Source organism: Onthophagus taurus, chromosome 6 (assembly GCF_036711975.1).
Source record: "Onthophagus taurus isolate NC chromosome 6, IU_Otau_3.0, whole genome shotgun sequence".
Classification (NCBI taxonomy): Eukaryota; Metazoa; Arthropoda; class Insecta; order Coleoptera; family Scarabaeidae; genus Onthophagus; species Onthophagus taurus.
Genome location: NC_091971.1, coordinates 27340384 through 27366295, shown reverse-complemented (window position 1 = coordinate 27366295; position 25912 = coordinate 27340384). Strand labels below are relative to the sequence as shown.

The following is a 25912-nucleotide window of genomic DNA, read 5'->3' as shown; positions in this document are numbered from 1 at the left end:
TTATTTCTTTGATAAAAAGTCTGTGATTTTTGATTGCTTTGTTTCATTTTGAAGCCTCTGCTGTAAACTTTTATAAGGTGCCAAGGCATTAAGTATCTCACGTTGTGACTTTAAGCTACGCGGAGTAAGATCGTTTTCTATCAAAAAATCTGTTAATTCTTCTCCCATCTTTAAACATTGATTAACAGTTTTGAGACTTAACTCAGCTGGGAGTGTGTTTTCCTTATTATCGTCACTATCACTGGATTCTTGATTATTGTTAGTTACTAAATCTCCTAGTTCTTCTACTGTTAGTTCAGAATTATGAGATTCGAGTAGCTCTTCAATATCTGACAACTGGAGGTCACTAAATCCAACTCCCGGTAACAACCGGCCTAATGTTACTGTAGCCTGGATGTCATTAGTATGTAAATTGACATCGTTGTCATTGCCCTTCTCCGATGTGACAACAGTTGGCCAGATTTTTCTCCAGCAACCATTCAATGTAGATTTTTTCAATTCACGACAGGACTCTTCGATGTTGTCTATGCAATTACCAATGTTGTAATTTTTCCAACATTGTGTTAAAGTTAGCTTCAAGTCACTTTCCAAACGATCTAATAACTTCTTAAAAGTTATTCTGGTATAATATGCTTTAAATGCAGCTATAATACCTTGATCTAAAGGCTGAATAAGGGAGGTTGTATTAGGAGGCAAAAACTCAATCTTGACATTTTCATTTAAGCTTTGTAGTCGGTTAGCAGGGTGACCGGGAGCATTATCTATCAACAACAAAACTTTAAATGAAATATTGTTCCTTTTTAAATAATTCTCTACTTCTGGTATAAAACAATTTTGTAACCAATCTACAAAAATGTCTCCAGTGACCCAAGCACGACTATTCGACCTCCAAAATACAGGTAATTTTCGTTTATTTATTTTTTTAATGCTCTAGGATTTAATGATTAACCAATTATAAACCAATAACGGTTTGGTAATAAAATCTCCAGATTCATTTGAATTTTTGATATGAATGTTCTTGAAGGCATTTTTTTCCAAAAGAGACCAGTCTCATCAGCATTGAATACTTGTTGTGGGAGATAACAACCGTCTTCAATTATCCTCATTAGACGGTCTGGATATAGTTTTGCTGCTTCGTGATCGGCTGAAGCAGACTCTCCCATCAATTTCAAACTATGAAGGCTGTGCCAATTTTTAAATTTGTCGAACCATCTCTTACTTGCAACAAATGGTTTCAGTTCACTATTTGACGAAGAGGATTCATTTTTCAGAAAATTATCGTGTAGTTTTGTAGCTTTGTCTCTAATTATAACAGAGCTTACAGCTACTCTTTTTTGAGTTTGATCCTCAATCCACAAAGCTAACGCGTTTTCCACCTTTTCTATAGGTCCTTTTCTGGAGTACGTAACAAATTTTGAAGATTCACGGACTGAGGATTCGATACTTTTTCGAATTTTTTCTTTATTTTGGCCAATAGTTCGTATAGAAGATTTGTTAACGCTATTTTTTCTGGCCACTTCTGCTACAGTCATTTTTTTGTCTGAATCATTTAATATTTTTGTAACAGTGATAACACTTTTCTAGATCGTTTAGAATCTGCCATATTAGTTGCCTGAAATTATAAAATTATTTACAAAAAATTGAATGCAAAATGAACAACACTCAAAACTAAGGAAAAAAGGAATTTATAGGAACATAATCCAAATATAAAATCTAAATACATTTCTACTTAAAAAAGTATATATTTATATAAATCATGTCTTACCATTTATTATAAAAAAATTGTCGAAACAAACGACACCTCTTTGTTTCAAAACACAAGATTAATTGGAACCATAGATAAAGGTAATATAGATATGCCATTTAACGGTATATTTTTGTTACCGTGTAAGCGCCATCTGTTGGGTTATTCCCATCTGTTTTAAAACTATTGGCAGCCATCTTGCCTAAAATCTACAATTATTTTAGTATTTTATAATTACTAACAATTACGAGTGTAATTTGTTAAATGTGTAAGTTCATATTGTATATTCTCGTTAAAAAATATGAATTTACACAGTTTACGAATTACCTACACAGAGAAAATGAAACAGGTCATACAATAAACACATTTTTACTTTATTTAAATCGCCGTTTATTGATATTATATATATTTTTTGCTTGTGCAAATAAGGTATTAATACAACAAAATTTCCTGGAATCTTTCCCGGTTATAACACGGTTGATTCCATTACAAACACAATGTATAATAATAACAATAATGTTTTCCATTATATAATTTATAATTTCATGTTTGTGATTACACATAAATGTGAATTTAAATTTTTTTTTAAATGATACATAATAATTTTTATTTTTTCCATTTACATTTGTTTGTATGTATAAGTTGAGCCTGCTTTACCAATTTGCAGGTAGTATTAAGTTTTCTAGAATCTTTACCGCTTAATATATTGTTTATACCCTTACAATAGGTGTGTATTGTTATTACAACAATCTTGTTAATAATAAAATCAATTATCTCTTTTTTATGTTCACACATAAATGTAAAATTAATGGGTTTTTTGTAAATATGATACTATAATTTTTTTAACATTTAAACTAAAATTATATTTGGAAATTATATCTTTTGTTATGTTATAACATTGTTCCAAGCATACAACAATTGTTGACTGGCAATACTGTAAAGATTTGTACGAATTATATTCTTTTTCTTTTATAAATTGATGGTAATTATCAGTATTGTTATTTTTTATAATATGTAACATACAAAATTCACACTTAAATCTTCTTAGTAATTTTTTTGTTATAAATCCGAAACATACCCAATTGCCGCTGTATCTATTCGTCTTTTGTTAAATTTTGATAAAATAAAATCGGAACTATTAAATTTTGTTGAATATTGCTGGTCTTCAATGTTATGTGCCTGGGTTGATAAAAAATCCTTCAACTGCAGTAAGGACGAGTCGAAAGTTTCCTCGCAGTTTGCCCCCACAGAATGCGTACTAACCATTTTTCTTATTAGCAGCGTTTTATAGGTATCACCAAACTGTTTTGGCGTTGGATTGTTATTTCGAAGTCGATGCTGCCTAACTTGAGCGAAATAGTTTTCTAAGCTATCCTGATTAAAGGTTCTTGGTAGATAAAAAGAAAAGCCTCTACCAAGTAATTCTTCTGTGAGTTCTTTAAAACATGTTATATTATTTTGGAAATTTTTTAAGCTAGGAGGTATTATTTTTTCCTGCGTGCCCTCTTGTTGGAAATACATTTTCTCCAGATTTTCTGAAACAACATAAACATAAATTAAAATACATTAGCGGTTATTAAAAATACATGTATCATATTTTCAGCTAATGTATTTTGATATAGATAATAATGCATGATAATTACCTCTTGCATCCCTCCAAAATAATAGATGTCTTGATGATTTTGTTACGGCACTCCTAAGTATTTTTCCAGGGGGCGCTCTACAACTTCCTCCATTAAAGCTGTCAAATAGCTGATCAAAAAATTTTAAAATAACAGCGGTGTCTTGTGCATGTGTAGCCATTACCACTGTACCGGTTATGTCAGTAGCATCTAAAAACAGATACATACATTTTATAAAAAGTATTTTATAATAACTATGAAGTTATATCATTTTTTTTATACAAGAAACATGTACTTACTTGATTTTGCCATGTATGAAATGACAGCTGCTGTGGTGTGGCTAAATATTTGGGCTGCACAAGACACCTTCATTTTCTTCATTTTATTTATTTTAACGTGGTGGTCATTGATTTTTGGCAATAGGCGAAATTCCACATTACCAGAATCTATTTCATACGCCTTAACAATATCATCCCATTTTGCGACTATAACTCGCCCATCTTTCTCCCAACAAATATTGATTTTGATGAGCGGTGTAAACACCATAAATAACACATAAATAAAATTAAAGTGTTTGGCGATAAGATGTTCACGATGTACAATGCAATGGATGGGAATAAAATCTGGAATATTTTCATCTTTTTTCAGGAGCCCTATTAATCCAACATTTTTTTCCCTACCATTGCAGCTGCTCCATCAGTGGCTATACTTGTTAGTTTGTTTTTCGGAATATCTTTAACGGCGGCATCAAAAGCTTCTTTAATATCGATACCACGTGTAGTATCTTTTAAAGCAATGAGATCTAATAATTCTTCTCGCGTGACTCCATCTTCAAATACGAAACGAATAAAAATTGCTAACTGAGGTTGATCGGTGATATCCGTTGATTCATCAAGCGCCAAACTAAATGCTACACAATTCTTTATGTCTTTATGTAATTGCGATAATAAATCTACAGTTATTTCTGCAATTCGGCGTTCTACTGTATGTCGTGAAACTGGAATGCCACCTATCAACTTTAAAAGTTTTGTATTATTGGTATCTAATGATTTAATTGTATCAATAATATTTTGTTTAATAAAATCTCCCTCAGTATATGGCCGTTTCGCTCTTGCTATGATCCACGCTATTTTAAAACTAACTTCTGTTACACATTTAGATTCTTCAGTAAATTTTGACATAAAATGGACCTGATTATTAATTGAAGACTTTGGCGATTTTTTTAATTCTTAACTCCGATTTTGCCGGATATTCAGATATAAATTCGGAATGGAGTTTTTTATAATGACGTTTTAAATTTCCTACCTTATAATTGTTCACGGTTGAGTTACAAATTAGACAGACAGCTTTGCCATTTTTTTCTATAAAAGCATAATCTTCTTCCCATTCCTCATTAAAATTTCGGTTTTCGTCGGCATACTTCCGCTTTCGTTTATTTGGAGGGGTCATCTTAGTAAATCAATATTTTATCTATAATAGTAAATATTAATAACATTAAATAACATTCATATAATGTGAAGTATTTTATTTAAATCGTTACCTACCGTTTTTATTCAAGAAGAGAGACTGACAAACACAATCACCGTATAGGGTCGCGATAGTTCGAGTGAATTGAATGCTGTAAAAAGGTTCTTCCCCGAAATCTGTATCAGACGTATTGATTTATAGCTTCCTTATTCGCCACAAGTAACGACGCACAGTGGTCCACAAGCGGTAAAATGTGAACGAAAATCAAATTTTCGAAATTTTTTTTTTCGTTTTTTTTTACATGTTATATGTACTTTAGGTCCTAATAGACTGAGAGGTGAAAGGAATAAAGTGTTATGTACTTTCTAGTGCTAACTGTACGCAATAAAACAGTACTACAATTCTTGTGTATTAAATATCATAAAATGCTACAACTTTAGATGAAGAAAATATATTGTGTTCCACTTTTTCAAGACAATGCGTTGTTGCTATCTTGAACAGTATAGAAAGGTCTTCATTTGGCACTTTTCTAATATTTAAAATATTTTTGCAGAAATACGTAATAAGCACTTCTTTTAAAGCCAATTAACACCTACTTGAAGTTACAACCAAATGTTTTAACATATATATCTCGCAGAAGACGCAAGAAGAACTTTTGTCACTAGAATATTCTTATTCTTTGAGATGTGCTCTATATAACATGATAACCACATCTTGCTTTAACTTGCTCCTTTCCAAGATATTAACGATCAAAGATGATCAGTGACTGAGTGTGTTATTTGACCGTTTTCATATAAAATGCTTATATTCTTTTTCTTAAAAGATAAATCTCATATATTTGGTGTAAACTTGCATAACAATAATAGAATACCAGACTTAAAGTTTCAGGCATATCTAACAACCGGAAGTGGTTGTTAGATACAGTGCGGCAAAAAACTGGAACACTTGAAATATCTACTTTTTTTGTAAGTACGAAGGCTTTCACGGCCGGAGTTAATTGAACTAAAATTAGAACTAAAACTAGAACTAACACTAGAAACTTTCGGGTTTTGCCGTGCGTCTTTTAAGAAAAGGTTTGACGTTTCGGATGCCATGTTGCAACTTTCTTCAGAAACACTTCGAACCAGTTTTATTAAATAATATTTAAAAAATTTTTTTTAAATGTTTCGATAATTATCCAGATGTAAATGTAAATTCTATATTACGTTGTAAGTGGGGGTTTGATGGTAGCGGATGTCATTCGACTTATAAACAAAAGTTCATCACAAATGCAGAGGGAAAACATGATTCGCTATTTGTGTCTTCCTAGTCCCATTACGATTGGAAGACAATGATAATAATATTGTATTGTGGAAGAACCCCACACCATAATCTATACGGTTTTGTAGACCGATTAGATTACAATGGGTGCATGAAAATGCCGCTCTTATAAGAACCGAAGAAAAATATATATTTCAAACCAAATAAGCTCCCTTCAGCCATATACCTCAAAATGTGTAAGTGTTAACTTTTCTCTTTATTTCACGATGGTGGATGGCAAGGTATAAAGTCTTCGTTTTCTTAAAACTTTATTTGAATTATTCATACATGTTGTAGGTCTGTAATTCTTTGATGGGAATTTGAAGGAATCATCTGAAATGGAATGTTATTTATGCAGAGCAAAAATTTCACAGATGAACGGTAGAGCTAGAAGGTTTTAAGTTTGATTTGTCTGTTCTCCATGCATACATTCGGTTTTTTGTGTGTCTGCCTCACATTTCATATAGATTAGAAATTAGAACTTGGAAGGTGACTAGTTGATACGTAGTTTTAATAAATTATCATCAGAGATTACTGTTATGACAATTTTATAGTAAGCGCGCATGTACTAATCACTTTATACTTCATTTAAGGAATTGACGAGAAACTAATACAGCGATTTGGCGTTGTTTTGGCTGCAAGAAACAGTGGGTACAATATTAATTACAATGAATTTGATAAATATTGTTTCAAAACTGTCGAAAAGTACGTCCATTTTATAGTTGGTACCATATGCCAACCAGCGTTCATAAAATTTTGATACATGGATCTGCAGTCATTAAAGAAGCTCTACTACCTATTGGAGAGTTGTCGGAAGAAGCGCAAGAAGCTAATAACAAAAAAATCCGAAAATTTAGAGAGAGCCACACAAGGAAATGTAGTAGACTGGATACGAATGAAGATCTATTTAAAAGACTGCTACTCAGCCCCATTTCACCCCCCCCCCCCAGCTCACATCCATTTATAAGTAATTTTCAACAGCACATTTCTAGAAAACATAAAAAGATGAGTATCGAGACTAAAAGATTACTTATAATAGACAATGTAGAAGACCAGGAAGAAGAAAAAGATGGCGAAAAAGAAGATGAATATGACGAAGAACAAGAATCAGAACAAGAGCTATATGAGGCAGGATGCAACGAAGATGAAGATGACGAAGAATGGTCTGAAACAGAACAAGAAGAAACACATATTGTTAAGCAACGTAGATAATTTATAGAGAATTAAAGTCCATTTCTGATAGGCTAAAAAAGCATGGTTCGTTCCATTTAAAATTTTCTACTTTCTCGCCATTGAAAATGGAGAAACAATAATTCAATTTTGGACCAGCCTGTATAAGATACTCCGATACAACAAATGACAATCTACTTGACAGCACTTGAAGAATAATCATACCAATTTAGACCTTTTTTGAATGAACGTTGGCTGAGATATGGGGTTTTAAAGAGCATGGTGAAATTTACCAAAAAAAGTTTAGAACCAAAATAACTCGAAAACAAAAAACGCTAGGTACCAATAACTTTTATCAAAGTTGACCTATTTTTTACGTACAATCAAATGGTGTAATAAAAACTATAGCATTCCATTTAAAATAACGAAGTTATGGTCTACTTCGGTAGACCGGAAGTGGCAGCCATCTTGAAAATATTTTAGATTGAAAGTTCCGAATGAACAACCCATGCTACCAAAATTTCAAAATTGTACGAATCGTGGAACCTGAAAAAGTTCTAACGAACCAGATATGTGAGACACTCTGTAGTTAAAGATTTATTTATAGAAACCTTACATCGAAGTAAACTATATAACCAATTTAGTTTAAACAATTTTGTATTTAGCTATCCTTCACGATTTAATAGCGTTGTATAAAATTTTGTATTTATCCAATTCTAAGGACCTAAATTATATGAAAAAAATAGACTGTGGCCTCAAGTAAATTAGTACTTCCGGTTGACATATTTGATCCAAAAGTTCACAAAGTCTTTAGCATATAGTCCTATAGCCACATACCAAGTTTCAAAAAATTATCTCAACCCAAACTGCGTTAAAATATTTTTGTTCGGGTTTTTTCGAATTTAGACCACTGTGCGACGTTTGCTCTGCAAATGTTCGGGGAATCTTTTTTCTTCGAAGATTTTTTATTATTTGAATTGTTAGTTGAGCCGCAATAATATCATCGAAGAGCCGCATGCGGCTCGCGAGCAACAGTTTGGCCACCGTTGGCATATGCAAGTGATCGGATATTTCTGCGGCGATGAATCGGTATCTTTTATTTTTTCCATATCTACGATTTTTCGTTTCCTGCCGACTCTTCCAGGTTTTCGAGAATTAACATTCGCGCTTACCGCTCCTTCGCGTAAAGTTTCTTGTCCTCGATGCCAAATTCGACTCATAGTCTTCTCCGATACAGAATACCGAGCAGCTGCATCCTTTATCGATCCATGTTTAAGTTTACCATTTACACTTACTTCTAGCAAATAATGGTACACACTTTGACGCGCCTCCTGGTTTAGGTTAGGCCTTTTTCGTTGTGGCACAACTTCAAAAACTCCTCGACGGTCCATTATGTGATCACTCCGGTACTTTTAGAAATAACAACGACGTATGATTTATAAATCACTACTCAAAAATTAAGAAGACGCGTTTAAATTTTTCGACAACATTCATGTGTCAGTTTTGACTTACGTCACTTGATGGAATACAAGATTGCAACTGACATTTCGAAATAACTTTAAGTTTCGGGAAATGCCAAAATCGGACACTTATTATGGGACAGAGGGAGTAACAAAATTTCGTCATCGTCATGCTCTTGTAACAAGAGAAGAAATTTGTTATTATATTGCGGGTCCATTGTACGGTTACCCAAACGTCGTTAAAAAAAAATTAGTCAAACAAATTTGACTAATTTGCGTCAGGTCCGTCGCACCGTGACACGCTTATTGGAAAACAGCATGCTACGTCTACACGCAGCGTTTTGACGCATCCGTCAGACGTATGCGTTGACGCTTGCGGCAGCCGCGGTTAGGAAATCCCACCTTAAGGTGGAAAGTCGCTTCATCACTAAAAATGATACGCTGCAGAAACGCGTCATCCTCCATCATTCCTAGCATATAACTACAAAATTCGAAACGCTTCTGTTTGTAATTATGGTTGAGAGCCTGCACAAGTTGTAATCGGTAAGGCTTGTACAGCAAACGCCGCCTCAGAACTTTCCAGACCGTTGAATGGGATATTCCAAGTTCTCTACTAGCTCTATTGGTAGACTTTGTTGGACTGCGAACAAAACTTTCTTCAATACGTCTCACATCATCCTCTGATACACGCGATCGCCTGTGCTTTTCCCTTTACACACACTTCCAGTTCATTGAAATTGCGTAAACCAACGCTTAATGCTTTTTCTAGTTGGTGGTTCGATACCGAATTTTGTACAAAATGCCCGCTGCACTACAATTTGTGACTCACTTCTTGCGAACTCAAGAACGCAGAAAACCTTGTGCTCCACGGTACCCATCTCACTCACAAGTCACAACTGAGAGTGTCAAATTCTGAAAAACAAAAAAAAATTGTTTTGACGAAGACGTACATATTTATTGTTATAAGACAAAAAGATGAATAATAAAATTATGTTTATTTGTCGCTATGGTGCGACATACCGCAATCGCCTTCTTTTCTACTTAGTATTTTTCACAGAGAGGAAACAAACGAATGATATCAGACGGTGGCCCATTGAACATTTATAATGTATCGCAAAGAAACTTTGAAATTTCCTCTTACCATTGGTATAAAGATTGTTCATTTTGGATGTGTACTTTAATAAATATTCATCTTTAAAAATGGGTCCATCATTTATAATAATCCTGTACTAAAGAAACTTACTTTTATTACTTATTTTAATAACACTACAAGTCGGCGTATCACAATCGATTTAGAACACAAACGATCATTTCTATAACAAAAATTAAACTAAACAGTACGTGTGATCGACACCACCGACAAGTCGTCGAGAAATTACCGGTTTTGCCGCGGCGTCGGTGTACAACATTATTGATCAACGACACGTTAATAGTTGGCAATTTTATTTTGGTTCGAACAACCTAAATCTTCTTTCAAGGAAGATCTTGACCATCTTCTTGAAGATGGGTTGTGAGAAATTACTATTTTTTTGCGATAATACTGCTCCAATAGCCGTATTGGAACAGTCAATAGATAAAAATATTTCACCAGTTTTACAAGGATGAGCCAGAATTGTTGAATTTGCTAATTGAGTTTTAGAGAGTTCAAAACTTTGATTACACCCTTCTGACCAATTTTCAATAACTTGGCTATTTTATTTTTATATTTATATTATTATTATATTTATTTTTTTTACTTTTTATTTTTATAAAGTGAATTCGAAAGATGATATAAAGGTGCAAACATATTTGAAAAATTTGGAACGAATCTATGTAAAAAGTTTATCATACCCAAAAATCTTTGTAACTGTTTAAGTGTTTTTGGTGTTGGAAATTCTTTAATAATTTTAATTCTGTCATCTGAAGGACGAATGTCTAGAAGAGAAATGTGATGATTCGAAAAATTTATGGATTGCACACCAAAAATGCATTTAGAAGGTTGAATTGAAATTCCAAATCATTTAACCTATTCAAAAGTATATCTAAATGAGAGATATCGATACCTTACTTTGAAAACCTCGTAAGTGCATTTTCCTATGTTTTGCAGAAGCAAAGAAAAACTGTTTTGTGTTAGTTGTAACTAAGTTTTGAAAACAAAATTTTAGTATGTTATTTATTTAAGCATATAGAAACAATTAATTCAACAAAAATTTTTAAAAATGGTCTAATATATTTTTTTAATAAACATACGAGTTTTTCATTTTAAAGTCGGAACAAAATTTTAAGTTACGAGGTATTCAGTGCGGCGCGGCAAAAAAAACCTATATTTTATTAAAAAAAAGTTTATTCTTATGAAAGTTAAACGAAATTAAACTGCCTTACAATAAACATAAAATATTTGGTTATAGCTAAGCAAAAAATAAGAATTATTGCACATATTTTATTGTGCTAAAAAATTAAAAATTAAAACTTTTAATGATATAGAAAAAAAAATGTTAAAATTTGGTTTATTTAAATTTTAACTGGTCATAGAATTTCCTAGGCCCAGAAAACAATTTTGGCAAAGAATTATTAGCAACTGGTTTCACATTTTTATTAAAACGTTTGTTTAACACACTCCATCCATCGGTGTGGTTCAACTTTATGAATATTTCCTTATTGGGTGTATATTTTATAGCTTTTAAATCATGGACAACTGGGTCTCCCGAGCGAGTACCTGGTCTAATAGAGTTAACAAAATTTACACTTAAGAGGAATGGGTCCACACGTGGGAACTCAGAATCGGGCTAAAATAGGGCGGGGTTTATAAAGTAAACGGAGGTGTCACTTATAAACAATTCAACCAATCCCCCAACTTTCGTTATTGCACTCGTGTTGCCAGCAAAAAAAGTCTGTGTTTTCTAAGAAATACAAATATACACACACAAAAAAGGAAGTGTATTTACATAAAAATATTAACAGAAAAATCGATTTATTTTAATCTAAATTAAATAAATTAAAATAATAATGTAGAATAATAAATAAAAAAATGTTAAACTACATATTTATAATAAAAATTCGTTAAATGTAAACAGTATAATTACAAAACGGTGTATTTTATTCGCGCTTTCTCTTTCTTGTTTTCGGCGTTTCTAATCTTGCCGACATAATATAGTTTGGTTCACGAATTGGCATATGTCGGGAGTGTCGCGGATCCACCAATTCCGGAAGTAAACATTCGTTATAAAACCTTTTTAATTTGTACTCCATATTTTCATTCCAAAATTTTCTATCTCGTCTAAGGTATTCTACTTTCAATGGAAATTCATGTCCTGTGAAAACGGCAAAAATACAGCCATTGTGATTTGTTACTTCCATCTGGCCTTGTATTTGGTAATACCATTGATGTTTTTTATTGACCTCGTATGTGTTATTTGTTTTGTTATAATTCCAGAACTTAATTTTTCGTTCTCGTATGGCTTCATCCGGGTGCATTTTGTAAGCCGTGTAAGGACATTTAATTTCTACGATAACATCAATTCCTACCAGACCATCGGGACTGGCACCTAGAAAGTAATGTTTTGAATGAATAAACAAACCAAACTTCTCTATTATTATGTTTTCTTGGGCCTGTAACAAATCTAAAGCAATCCCTTAGTTTTGCCATGGTTTATACTCTTCGAATTCAACAAATGTTGTTGTGAATAAAGGAGGGATTTCACCAAGTTGGTACAAAGGGTCGTATTCTTCCGGGTGCATACTTTATAAAAGTTTGAAGCCGTGAGTCGCTTTCTTCTTTCTTCCAACCAGTACCCACTATCCGATTGAAATATAGTGTCGCGTTGAAGCTGCTGCTTTTCCGCCTCTGTTATATTTAAAGTTTCTAAAAATCTTTCTTTTTCCTGCTCAAATAACTCTTCGTCTAAATCTGCCTTTAAACACGAATCTCCATATTCTTTATCTGTACGTTGAACATTTTTATTATTATTCTTTCTTACTCTTCTCTCAAGACCTCTTCTTTTAGTTGATAGCGTACATTTTATTCTTTTTTCTTCAAATTTATCCAATAAACTACCGCTTATACTACTACCGCGATATTTTTTGGTAGTAGAGTATAGTCTTCTTGAATTAAATGAAATAACTGCTGCATGACATCTAGCTTGATATAATCTCCTTTGAGAAAAATTTATTCGTTTACCGCCCACAAATTTTGCTATTATTGAATTAAACTATTCGATTATGTTACTGTTTTGTTTCTTTAAAAGACTCCTACTTTGATTTGAAATTGATGAGATGATTGGTTGCAATCTATAATACATTTCTGGACAGGAAGTTCTCATTTCCACAACGTAGTTTGTTTCTTCTTTTGGAGTGCAATAGTATTTTTCACAGTTGTCGTGGTGGCCTAAAATATGATAGAAAGAGTTGTCGATGTCCTTTTTTAACCCTTATGTGCACACCCGGGTACCCGGGTGCCCACCTCGTCATATTCTTACTTATAACTCGGAGAAAAATTGAAATATCGGTTTGGGCCTGAAAATCCCCATTATTTAACTCTTTTTGACGCTAAAAACACACTCGCATTTCTTTTTCAATTTTTTTGGGGTAAAACTAAATGACGTTGAAGTACATGTGCTTAGCGGACACACCCGGGTACCCGGGTAGCCACTAGATGAAAAATAACATTTCGACTAGGGAATCAATTAATATCATTGATGAACATTTCATTGAGGTAACAGGGGTTAATAAATAAATAATTACAATAATTTTCACTGTAGATTAGAGTATATTTACATTTATTCAGCGCAATCGATACATTTGATTATCGACAAAGAGTGCTCATCGCAGACAGGTCTCTCGCAAACCGAACAAGATTTTCGCGTTTTCCTGCGTCTTTTGATTGTTCCTTTATAGTAAATATGACAAGAACCTGTAATTTTTTTCCTGCCAGTACTATCTCGAGGTTGAGCTTGTCTTTCAGGAACAGTGGAAGGATCAAGCTGTAATCCAATCACGCTTTCAATCGCAATTTTCGTATTGTAGTTGCGCGTTATTTGGGCATTCTTAGAACGATCCTCAATGAAAGGTTTCGCTAGTTCTTCGCTCAGTTGACGCAAGAAAGTACGTCGCTGATTAGTCTTCCTTTGTATCATTTTGTTATTCTCATAATAAATTACATATGAAGCAAGGGCGCCTACGTCTAATATATTGAAGAACATAGCAAGAGGCCATCTCTGAGTGCGCCTGCGCGTAGTGTATCGAGTTACCATTTGATCCATTGTATCTACACCAGTTTTATATTTATTATAATAAGTGATCATGTGAGGCTTTTTCTTTCCATCATCATTCACAGCAGCATCAGAGTGCATTGTCGATAGTAAAATTACGGGTTTATTCTTCTTTGGCACGTACGAACAAAGTGTAACATGTTCGTGAAAACCAAAGAGAGTAGAGTATTCTTCTCTAGATTTATGAGGAGCCATTTGTTTTGGGATTTAAGGCTTATTTTTTCTCAACGTACCAACAATAGTTAATTTCCATGACAGTAAATGTTTTGCAAGTGGTAACGTAGTAAAATAATTATCCATAGTAACATTTCTGCCACTTCCTCTGGATGGTACTGCAACTTCCTTTACAACTCTCTCTCCTTGATTTTTTTACGAACATTTCCAGTTTTTCCTGAATAAATAATCCCATTTAGAGGGTATGCATTCTCGGCATCGCAAATCCACCAAATTTTGATCCCGTACTTAGCTGGCTTGGAGGGTATATATTGCGTGAACTTCGTATGGCCTCGGTAAGGATAAAGCTGCTCATCAATTGTCAAATTTGCTGACGAGTAGTAGATAAAAGCCGATTCTAGAACCTCCTCACAGAACCTCAGGTCAAGGTCAAGGCCAAGGCCACGTTGGGTGACCATGACCTTGACCTTGTCCTGCGGTTCTGGGAGGAGGTTCCAGAATCGGCTATTGCAAAGGGGGTCGTTGATCAGTAACCTTGACCTGAGTGACCATGACCTTGACCTTGACCTGAGGTTCTGGGAGGAGGTTCCAGAATCGGCTATTGCAAAGGGGGTCGTTGACCAGTAACCTTGACCTAAACATCAAGTCGAGTGATGGCTCTTCTCGGGTGCTCCCGGCGGAGTGGAGCATGACCGGGTTGGATTTACTTTGAGCTCACCTCAGGTCAAGATCACGTTGAGTGACCATGACATTGATCAGTAACCTTGACCTGAACAATGACCTTTACTTTGACCTCAACGGAGAACTTGAAGTCAACCTGCCAAGGTCACGTTGAGTGACCATGACCTTGACCTTGTCCTAAGGTTCTGGGAGGAGGTTCCAGAATCGGCTATTGCAAAGGGGGTCGTTGACCAGTAACCTTGACCTAAGTGACCATGACCTTGACCTTGTCCTGAGGTTCTGGGAGGAGGTTCCAGAATCGGCTATTGCAAAGGGGGTCGTTGACCAGTAACCTTGACCTAAACATCAAGTCGAGTGATGGCTCTTCTCGGGTGCTCCCGGCGGAGTGGAGCATGACCGGGTTGGATTTACTTTGAGCTCACCTCAGGTCAAGATCACGTTGAGTGACCATGACATTGATCAGTAACCTTGACCTGAACAATGACCTTTACTTTGACCTCAACGGAGAACTTGAAGTCAACCTTAATTGTGACCGTGACGTCCCCACCTAAAATGATGTGCATAAATAGCAAGTGAGGTTCATAAAAGATTAGTTTCATTGAAATCATCCGACGTAGTGGTGACATAACAACGCAGAACAAGTAAGTCCATAAACACTTGTCTTACAGCAGAAGTATTAATGTTATATATATACTTAGTGGGTTCCAGACAACAATATACAAAAGCACCGAAGAGAAGTCTCGAGGTTCAACAGGCGGTGTCCAAAAAAGCGAGCATAAGTCCGAAGCTGAAAAAAAAAAAAAAAAAACGAAAAAAACAAAAAAAAACGAAAAACTCAAAAAAATTAAATGGAAACCATATATTTTTTTAATTGTATCTGAATCTACATTAAAAATAAAGGTAACTTTATGTAAGGTTCCCTATATCTAACTATCGCCGTTTCTTTGTAATTTTCGTTTTAAATAGTTTAAGATTATTCAAAACAATTTTGTGTCAAAGACGGCGATGACTACCGAGAAACAAATGAAGGTAACACAAATGTCATTATATCATTTATAAAATTCACTATGCCCGCACGTTTAAATTATACTAATGAAGATTATCTAAATCTATTTATTATTTATGGAGAATGTAACAAAGTTTTAACAAGAACATGCGATACATTTGCTGCTCGATATCCGCGAAAACGCAAACCATCCCCGAATACCTTAAAACAAATAATTCATAACTTCAACATTTTAAACAATCTCCCGAGAAACAAATGAAAGTATGACAAATTATGTATTAAGTAATTTGTATTTAACGTACTAAGTATGAGAAAACTAACTCTACTTTAATAAATGTTCAAAATTTTTCCCTTGAACTTCTAAACATTTTTCGCATCGCAAGATGACTTGTTGATGGGTAGCCTTTCTCAAAAAATCTGGATTTAAGTTATTGAACGCATTTCGCACTCTTTCCATACAATTTTCCTGAGTGGTCAATGTCGTGCTATAAACTTGATTTTTGATAGTACCCCATATAAAGTAATCTAAAACCGACAAATCAGGTGATCTAGGTGGCCACAAGAAAGGTCCATTATTAGCAATCCATTGGCCATTAAATATATTTTCGAGGAAATTGCTAACTAAATAGCCGTTGTGCGGAGGCGCTCCATCGTGTTGGTAAAAAATTTGTGTTAATTCAACCAGAGGTAAATTTTCTAAATAATTAGTATCAAAATTTCGTAAAATGTTTAAATATCTTTCGCCTAGAAAAAAATTAATTGCAGCAATTAAAATTAATTGTAAATTATTCGTTATACCAATTATTTCTTAATTATTTACCATTTAGATTTTCCTCATAAAAATGCAACGCTACTACTCTATCGTTTCTTATAGCGCAGTAGACATTGAATTGTCAGCTTCCTTGAAAATTACTCGTCGTAAATTTGTGAGGATTAGAATCACTCCAATAATGCGAATTATGTCTATTAAACAAACCATTTTTGGTAAATTTTGCCCTGTCAGACCAAATAATATTGTCCAAAAATTGATTATTTCCATAGTGTTCAGTTAAAATAAATTCACAAAAATTCACTCTTCTTGCGAAGTCAGTATCTCTTAAATGTTGCACTATGGAAATTGAATACGGATGATACTTATGTTTTTTCAAAATTCTGTGGATTGAGCTTTTGGAAAGTCCAGATTCTTTTGAAACTTGTCTGAGAGATATTGTCGGATATGCATTGAAATATCCTAAAACAGCGATTTCCACATTTTCATTATCTACAATAGGCTTCTTTTTGAGAACTTTTCCTTTTACGGAACCATGTGTCTTGAAGTTATAAATTATTTGTTTCAAGGTATTCGGGGATGGTTTCCGTTTTTGCGGATATCGAGCAGCAAATGTATCGCATGTTCTTGTTAAAACTTTGTTACATTCTCCATAGATAATAAATAGATTTAGATAATCTTCATTAGTATAATTTAAACGTGCGGGCATAGTGAATTTTATAAATGATATAATGACATTTGTGTTACCTTCATTTGTTTCTCGGTAGTCATGGCCGTCTTTGACACAAAATTGTTTTGAATAATCTTAAACTATTTAAAACGAAAATTACAAAGAAACGGCGATAGTTAGATATAGGGAACCTTACATAAAGTTACCTTTATTTTTAATGTAGATTCAGATACAATTAAAACAATATATGGTTTCCATTTAATTTTTTTGAGTTTTTCGCTTTTTCTTATATAAATATTTGGCAGCTTTTTTTGAACACCCTGTATGTAGTAGGACAACATATGAGCTACCAAAAGTTAAGCTATAGTCTCTTCTTCAAATTCCTTTCATCAGATATAACAAATACTTAACAGTGTTAGCAGAAATACACATAACATACAAGCCTGCATAGGTAATTTTTTTACATAAATTTGTAAATATTTCAGAAACGGGTAAGAATTTTATATAAGATGTTTAAGTAAAAGTTAATTAAAATCGGACGTAGAATCTAAATATGTAATAATATATAGGTGGTTCCATTTAAAATAACGAAGTTGTTGTCTACTTCCGGTATAACCGGAAGTGCGACAATCTTGAAAATATTTTAGGTGAGTTGGGCATATCGACATAAGTGCACCTACAAATTTTCAGAAAGATACTACTCATAGTTTCTCCTATATCGATCGACGCAGTTCGTCGTGGGACATCCTGTATATCGTGCGATTGGATGGAAAACGTTTGCAAGATTTTAAAGTTGGAGAGGGGTGGAGAATATGTATATATTGCATATGAATCGTTGCATGAGCTTTGGAACGTAGCAGATTTAGTAGCAACTCGACTGAAATTATTGAGAACTGTGAATTACAAAGCATATAATGATAGTGTTATAAACGCGTTAGCTGCAATGGATGGAGATGTGAAACGTAATATGTTAACGATGCTCAATGAATCGTGTTCTGAACAAATATGTATAAGTAAGGAAGTGATGTTGTACAATTTCGATAAAATCTTGTTGGATGTAGATTTGTTTAAATTATTTCACAATCAATAAAGACATGGGTAAGGTGCGGATTGATGAGAGTAAAAATGAGATGCATAGAATGTATGCATGGACTTATGCGTATAGACAATCACGAAAGTGTAATTGGGAGGAAATGTATTTAGATCGTCTTAGATTTAAGAATAGAAAAAGTTATGTAAATGATATGTTACACCTGTACTACTTAAGCAGCGAATTTAGAAATAAGATTTTTCATGAAAGATTTAAATATGTAATGACTTAAAATAAATAAATATTTTTTTTCAAATGTGAGCGTATTATTAACCATCCAATATTCACCGAATAATGTGCGAAAGCTATTAAATATAATGGTATGAATGTTAGGACAGTGAAACAGTATGCATCGATCAAGCAAACGGTCTGGTCGAGGTATTGTGAATACATTAATCAATAAGCTTCCGATAGAACTACATTTGCCAGGTTATAATTATTGCGGTCCGGGAACCAAATTGGTAAAGAGATTAATTCGTGGAGATCAGGGAGTGAATAAATTAGACGACGCCTGTAAAAAGCATGATATTGCCTACGCAGCGACATCGAATTTAGCTGAGCGACACATAGCCGATAAAGAGTTGTATAAGACAGCGAAAGAGCGGTTGAGAAGTAAAGACGCAAGCTTAGGAGAGCGACTATCGTCGGCGTTAGTGTCAACGATAATGAAAGGAAAAACAATAATGGGTATGGGAATGCAAATTCGTGCCCTAAGACGTAGAGGGACAACTCGTCAGAAGTTGAAACGTGGCGGTAAGTTGTCGTTTACGCAGGCAATGAACTTAGTGCGGCGAGCGATTGCACAGACCAACAGTACGAATACGGTGGGGTGAGGGGGGGGGGGGGGGAGTTGAGGGAGGGGAGGGGAGGAGGGGGGATTGTGACCTCCCCTTGAGTCACGGGCGAAGATAAGGTCCGAACGACCTCGCATTCTCAGACAGTATGACCTCCCCTTGGGCCACAGGCGATAACAAGGAGAAGACCTGGACAACCTCGCATTCCCAGACAGTATGACCTCCCCTTCAGTCACAGGCGATAACAAGGAGAAGACCTGAACGACCTCGCATTCCCAGACAGTTGACCGGACAAATACCTGTTCACTAACCCGTACTTAAAGGTAGTGGAAAGTGGGTTACTCCGTGTACAGCAGTCGCTGAGTGATATAGTAGAGTACAAAAGACGATAATTCCTTAAAAAGTGTGTTTACGATAATAACGGATTTTGTTAAAAACTGTGTTTTTCCGACCACGAAGAAATCGCCTTCTGCTAGAAAACCATTTGAAAAGTAAGTTACATCAATACAATTTTTATCGGTTTTCTTCATGTATGTTTGTGATGATTTCAGGTATTAATTGTTATACGCTGAGAAAAGTGGTTCTTCAGCGCATTGCAAACCTGTCAGACGTGATAGAAAACCATTTGAAAAGTAAGTTACATCAATACAATTTTTATCGGTTTTCTTCATGTATGTTTGTGATGATTTCAGACATTAATTGTTATACGCTGAGAAAAGTGGTTCTTCAGCGCATTGCAAACTTGTCAGACGTGAGCGAACGTATAATTTTAATAAAATAATCCAAATTTTTTGTAACCCTTTTGATTCCTTGAAGTCTTTCCCATTATGCTTCACTTAATTGGTAACAGCCACGCTCGTGCAAGCGATAATACCGATGGTATGACCGACCCACTGGTTGCCGTGCTGCCACGCAATAACGACAGTACGAATGTTGTTGAGTCAAGCCTACCGTCGTTACCATTATATTGCAGCGGCAACTTTGACGGTTTGAGTCGTACCATGCAGGATTTCACAACAGACCCACCACTGTACGAGCAAATAATGAATGAGCTCCGGTAACAGCCAGGGAACGACAATGGTGCGATTGTTACCACCAGTCCAACCTTGTTGTCCTACGGCTTAACTCGCATCAGTATGGAGATAGGAGAAGAAGGAACATATCAGGAAGTTGTTGTGCCACCTGAACCTGCTACCAATCACACCGACGTGGTACAACCACTTCCAGATATTGTACATACGGATGTCACAAGTCAAGCACCTGCTGAAAACCAGGTGCTTGCGGCACCGTCTGTACCAGCGACGGAAGACGTATCCCAACCCTCCGATAGGATATGTGTTTCGCCTGTCTTCTCGAGTGGACCCATACGGTACACATCCCGCCGTATAGAAAAACGCGTCAACTTGTTGTCAAGGGGTTGCGTGAAACAAACTACCCGCCCAAACCCTTCTCCTGCTTCACAAGACTCCTGTAGATTGCTGCGCAACGCATTAGCCAAACCTCCCCGTAACACACGAAGAGTACCTACACTCGCTACAGTAACCAGACCTGCAACGGTGGTTACATCTCCGCCAGAGGTGACCATCGACATCCGTGACAGCCCGCCACCTATCACAACTATCCCACCACAAAATGTGGTGTTCCCACCACCTTTACCTATCCCTACTATCCCGCAGAGGCAAAATCTTCCAGCTGTAAATACCGCACATCCCGACCCATGGGTTGATGCGTTTCTGCATTCAACAACCAACTTGGCAAGCAGTCTTTTGTCCCAAGAGGATTTTTTCATCTTGGGCTTGAAACCTCAATTGCAAACCAAAGTGACGACTTTGGAACGTCATAAGCGCCACTTCGTGAACGCGTTGGATGCAGTAAACCAGAATCCCACCGTCTGCTTTGCTGCTTCTTCAAACATCCTTAACATGTACAACACCAAAATTAACCTGTATAAGTCCCTTCTCAGGCTGCTGCCTGACAACGGTTAATAGCGTTTTTCTTTTGAAGCTCGTTCAGTTTTTTTGTCTCTTGCAGTGTTAACGTTGCAGCAGTTGGCTATGGAGAGCGTTAATTCGACGATTTCCCGTAAAGACCGTACGTTGCGGTTAGTAGATGTTTTACCAAAGATTCTACTACTAAACGTAATGTACAGCTGGGACATATGCTTCTGGCGTCGAATATCCCGAAAGGGCGATCGAATCAATCTTGGGGAGGTTTGCTTCCCCACCGTGGAACACTTTGGAAAGAAGATGTCGCAAGGCACCGTACATAAGTTGTTCCACGGTTCTCCGGTTGATTGGAGTTCAACTTTCGGAGTGGGTCTTCAGTATCAAGCAAGGTATGTTTTTTATGAATCACATTTGGGCAACCTTTGCTATCGTTGTCGACGCCGCCTACACCATATTAGTATAACGAACGTTTTACAACTGGATTGTCGTGTGAAATTGCGCTCGAAAATAAAGTATGCATCTTCTGAACGATTGCAGACTATTATTTTAAATAAAAAATATTGGTGTGCGATGTGTTGTCGTGTGTCTTTGTTTCGAGTCTGTTTTAAACCACAACTTGAGGAGGATCAAAGTACTGAGGAATTGTCGGAGGGATGTCTCAGCAACTAATATGTTGTAGGTGGTTTTTCAAATTTGTACACCATCCTTGTATGATACTGAAAATCGTTTGAATTGATGATGACAAGTTCGCTTCCTTTTCACCTTTTCCGCTCCCATGCTTTTGTTTATATGTATTATTAATTATTTATTTGAATATTTACCGTATCTACTTATTGTTAATTAAATACTAAGTAGTGTAAATTGTACTGTGACTTACACTGCTTTATTTTGTTTAATCACATAACCTCTGTATGTGAATAACCCACTGGTGGTTCTACTACATCAACCATACAGATACTTTTGAAATCATGATAATAAATAATTTTGTAAATTTATGTATACCACGTCTTATTGTAAAATAAATATTGTGTAATATTACGCACGCTTTAAATAACTTTCAAACTCAATGTTAACAGTTTATATAGTTAAAGTGTTGTAAACCATTATTTTGAAACAATGATGATAAATAATCTGCTGAAATTTTTTGTATGCTACATTTTATGATAAAATAAACATTGTTTTCTACTACGACTTCATTTCTTGTTAATCTCCCGTCAGCATGGTTGAAGACGTTAAGTTTGTTAGCCAACCTTTAACACTACCAATCTGTAATCTTCATAACGACTTCGCTGCAAATAAATTTAAACGACATAGCGAATTATTTGGTGGGGAATGTAAACGTGGTTTGATAATTGGTTCTTCAGGTGCCGGAAAAACAAACGTAATGTTAACTTTATTGACAGCTCTCAACGGGTTGCGCTTTTTGAATGTATATTTGTGCTCTAATTCACTCTACCAAATCAAATACGAATTTCTACGACAATTACTTAAACCTATCCGCTCTTGCGGCTATTATGAATACTCAGATGTCGGACGATTTCTACCACCGTCAAAGGTGAAAGAATATTCAATTATTATTTTTGATGATATTGCTCCTACAGAGCAACAGATTATCAAGGAATATTTTTCATACGGTCGTCATAGAAACGTTGATACTTTTTTACTCGCTCAAAGTTATAGCGCCATTTCCAAACAGCTTTTACGTGACAATTGCAACCTTTTAGTTTTATTTAAACAAGATCTCACTAACTTGAAACATATTTACAACGATCATTTGCTAGGGGACATTGCGTGGGATGATTTTGTCAGAATTTGTCGAACTTGTTGGGATACACCGCACGGTATATTAGTTATTGATTTAGATTGCGATAAAAATAACGGACACTATCGGAAAGGTTTCGATGAGTACATTATACTGTAAAACCATTGACTTTACGACTGCATGCTCAGTCTCTGTGCGATCATTACACTATCACGTTGAACTATGAATCGTAATGTTGCACAACAGTTAATAGCTGCGCGAGAAGATGTTAAACATAAAATACGCACTTTGAAAGGAGATATAAAACAGAAGCAGTCCATTGCCGAAGCTCAACTCGCTCCACTGAAAGAACCTCTGAGAGATATTTCCAAAAAATTACAAACTGTCAATTTATTAGCGCTCGACAATAAATTCGGGATAAAACGTGATTTATTTACCCCGAAAAAGGAGCAGTCACCAGATATCTCAGCCTTACTGGCTGACTTGCAGAAACCTTCTAAAGGACTTAAACTGGAAACTCCTAGAGTGAAACCTAAACGTAGAGTTACGTCAACACCCATTAAACAGGGAGCTAGCATGGATGTTTCACCGGAACTCGCACGGAGTCCGCAATTTCTCAGCGACGAAGAGGTGTTCGAGGGTCGAGATACTACACCTGAGTTTTCTGTTCGTGAGTCAGACACATCTTTAGATGTCTACGAGCGGGACGCTAGGGAGCAGTTGGCGCGCATGAAAGAGAATATGGAGGGAATGATGGAACAGACAGTTATTCGAGAAGCTTTAGGACAGCTGGACCCCTTACCACGTACCTATGTTACGGGTTTAACAGTAGATGTAAATAACGAGTTCGATCAAACTTACGGTGTTCGTGCACTTACCGATGGATTGTATATCGCAAATCAACCAATAACGTTTGACGGGAAAAACATTTTGGTGGGTGAATTTACGTATACAGGAACACCGGGGTTATACGAGTTGTTATTCAAAAATAAACCGGGTAAATTTACTTTACCAGATGCGAGAAATTACAAAGATATCTTACAACGTTCGAATGTACATAAAAGAGATTATGACGCTTCAAAAAGTATCATAACTGATGATGAAAATGAAAAGTTTGTGAACATAATCAAACCAATTTCCTTGGGTCAAAGACCAAATGTGTACTGGGCTCGATATTGGCCAAAACCTAAAACTGGATCAGGTCACTTAAATAAGTTGTTAGTACCTGCTGCAATTAAAGAGTACGAATACTGGGACGACGTGAACGAATTAGTTGATCGGTTGCGTTTACTACTTGCTTCCGAAGCAGCAGGTCATACTGCTCATCATAACGAAATTATATCCCTCATAGAGGAATTACGGGAAGCGCAAGTCATTCGTTAAGGGTATATAAACTTTTTTCTGTTTCTGTGACGCTTCAGAAGCCAATATGCCTTTAAACCGTTTTGGTGAACATGGTTCTACATCTATCGATAAATTTGGTAAGCATGTTCACCACCATGTTATACAGAACCACATAGCAAGATCCGAAGTTCTACAACCTTCATCAACATTTATTTTAACTTTACGTGGTGATGGAGATGTTGATCCAAAAACAAAACTTTATAAAATCACAAACAAAAGTGGAATTACGGATTACATCAATTCTTTCTACGAAGGTATGATAAAAGATGTTGTAAAGTCCGCTCATGTTCAGTTACTTGTTAACGATATCGTTATTAAGTCGCTCCAGGGAGTCCAACTCAAACGCGGAGATACCATTAAGTGTAAAAATAATGCACCGATAGGAGGACTACCTTTTCTTGTAGAGTTGTTGATTGAAGGGGTTGTAGAGTAATGGTTAGTGTTAAGCGAGATCTCGTTAACGAACTACATGCACCTGCGAGACGACATTATCGGCGACGCCGCGTTCTGCTTCACGGACTATTGGATCTTTATCAAGCTGATTTGGTTGAAATGATCCCATATGCGTCGGTCAATAAAGGTTACAAGTATATACTGACTGTTATCAACGCTTTTTCAAAATACGCATGGGCCTTACCACTCAAAACCAAAACTGGGAAAGAGGTTACTCAAGCTATGAAGGACATTTTGCATAGTAAAAAGAATATTACCCCGAGCAACTTACAAACCGATAATGGGAAAGAGTTTTACAATAGCGATTTTCAAAAATTAATGGAACAACTTAACATTAATCATTACAGCACCTATTCCACTTTAAAAAGCTCGATTATCGAACGGTTTAATAGAACCCTAAAAAATAAAATGTGGAAAAAATTTAGTATGCAAGGAAATTATCGCTGGTTAGACTTACTACCCAAATTACTAAAATCTTACAACAACACAATACATCGCACCATTCACATGAAACCTTCAGCTGTTAATCGACGAAATGAATCTGCTCTGTTAAATACTGTATACAATTCCATTAAAGTTGTCGACCCCAACCACCGTAAATTTAATGTGGGGGAACACGTGCGAATTAGCAAGTACAGACACGCTTTTGCTAAAGGTTACCAACCAACTTGGTCCAATGAAATTTTCACCATAGCGACAGTTCAAAATACTAATCCCAGGACTTACCTTATTAAAGATGGTAGAGGAGAACCCATTCTTGGAGCATTTTACGACGAAGAATTACAACGTGTGAAACACCCGGATGTATTTTTAATTGAAAAAGTTCTTCGTCGAAAAGGAAATAAAGTCCGAGTGAAATGGTTGGGAATGGATAGCTCTCATAATTCTTGGATTGCAAAAAAGGATGTATTATAATTTTTACACTAAGAAAATAAAAAACTTTTTTTTAATTTCGTTGATTTTATTTCAAGTAACCTTTTTAACAACCTACTTTCTACTTTATATACAAGTTTTGTGATACAAGCAAGTATTTTTTTTTTTTTTTACAAATTAACTGATCGCAATTTAACTAGCCATACATGTTTACGTTTAACAACTCCAATAAGTTGTCCAAAAGATCTTCCCTGCGTAGATCTTCAATAAGATAGTTTCCCC

At 35.4% G+C, this 25912-nt stretch overlaps 3 protein-coding genes and 1 long non-coding RNA gene across 4 annotated transcripts; 1 reads left to right on the top strand and 3 right to left on the bottom strand.

Moving 5' to 3' along the window:
• LOC111420419 (tigger transposable element-derived protein 1-like) lies at nucleotides 1-1532 on the bottom strand. The gene is made up of 2 exons (XM_071196805.1): nucleotides 950-1532; nucleotides 1-761 (listed from the first exon to the last, which is right to left on the bottom strand). The coding sequence occupies exons 1-2, from the start codon at nucleotides 1530-1532 to the stop codon at nucleotides 1-3; spliced, it is 1344 nt and encodes a 447-aa protein (XP_071052906.1).
• Nucleotides 1533-2561: 1029 nt separating this feature from the next.
• Nucleotides 2562-3879, bottom strand: LOC139430294 (uncharacterized). The gene is made up of 3 exons (XM_071197073.1): nucleotides 3666-3879; nucleotides 3388-3576; nucleotides 2562-3279 (listed from the first exon to the last, which is right to left on the bottom strand). The coding sequence occupies exons 1-3, from the start codon at nucleotides 3745-3747 to the stop codon at nucleotides 2804-2806; spliced, it is 747 nt and encodes a 248-aa protein (XP_071053174.1). The 5' UTR covers nucleotides 3748-3879; the 3' UTR covers nucleotides 2562-2803.
• Nucleotides 3880-4022: 143 nt separating this feature from the next.
• LOC139430151 (protein FAM200A-like) lies at nucleotides 4023-4547 on the bottom strand. Its single transcript, XM_071196804.1, has one exon. It carries the CDS (start codon nucleotides 4545-4547, stop codon nucleotides 4023-4025), a length of 525 nt encoding a protein of 174 aa, XP_071052905.1.
• A 14733-nt stretch (nucleotides 4548-19280) lies between these two features.
• Nucleotides 19281-19989, top strand: LOC139430074 (uncharacterized). Its single transcript, XR_011640638.1, has 2 exons — nucleotides 19281-19683; nucleotides 19744-19989. It is a non-coding gene; the product is annotated as an uncharacterized lncRNA (long non-coding RNA).
• The last annotated feature ends 5923 nt before the right edge of the window (nucleotides 19990-25912 follow it).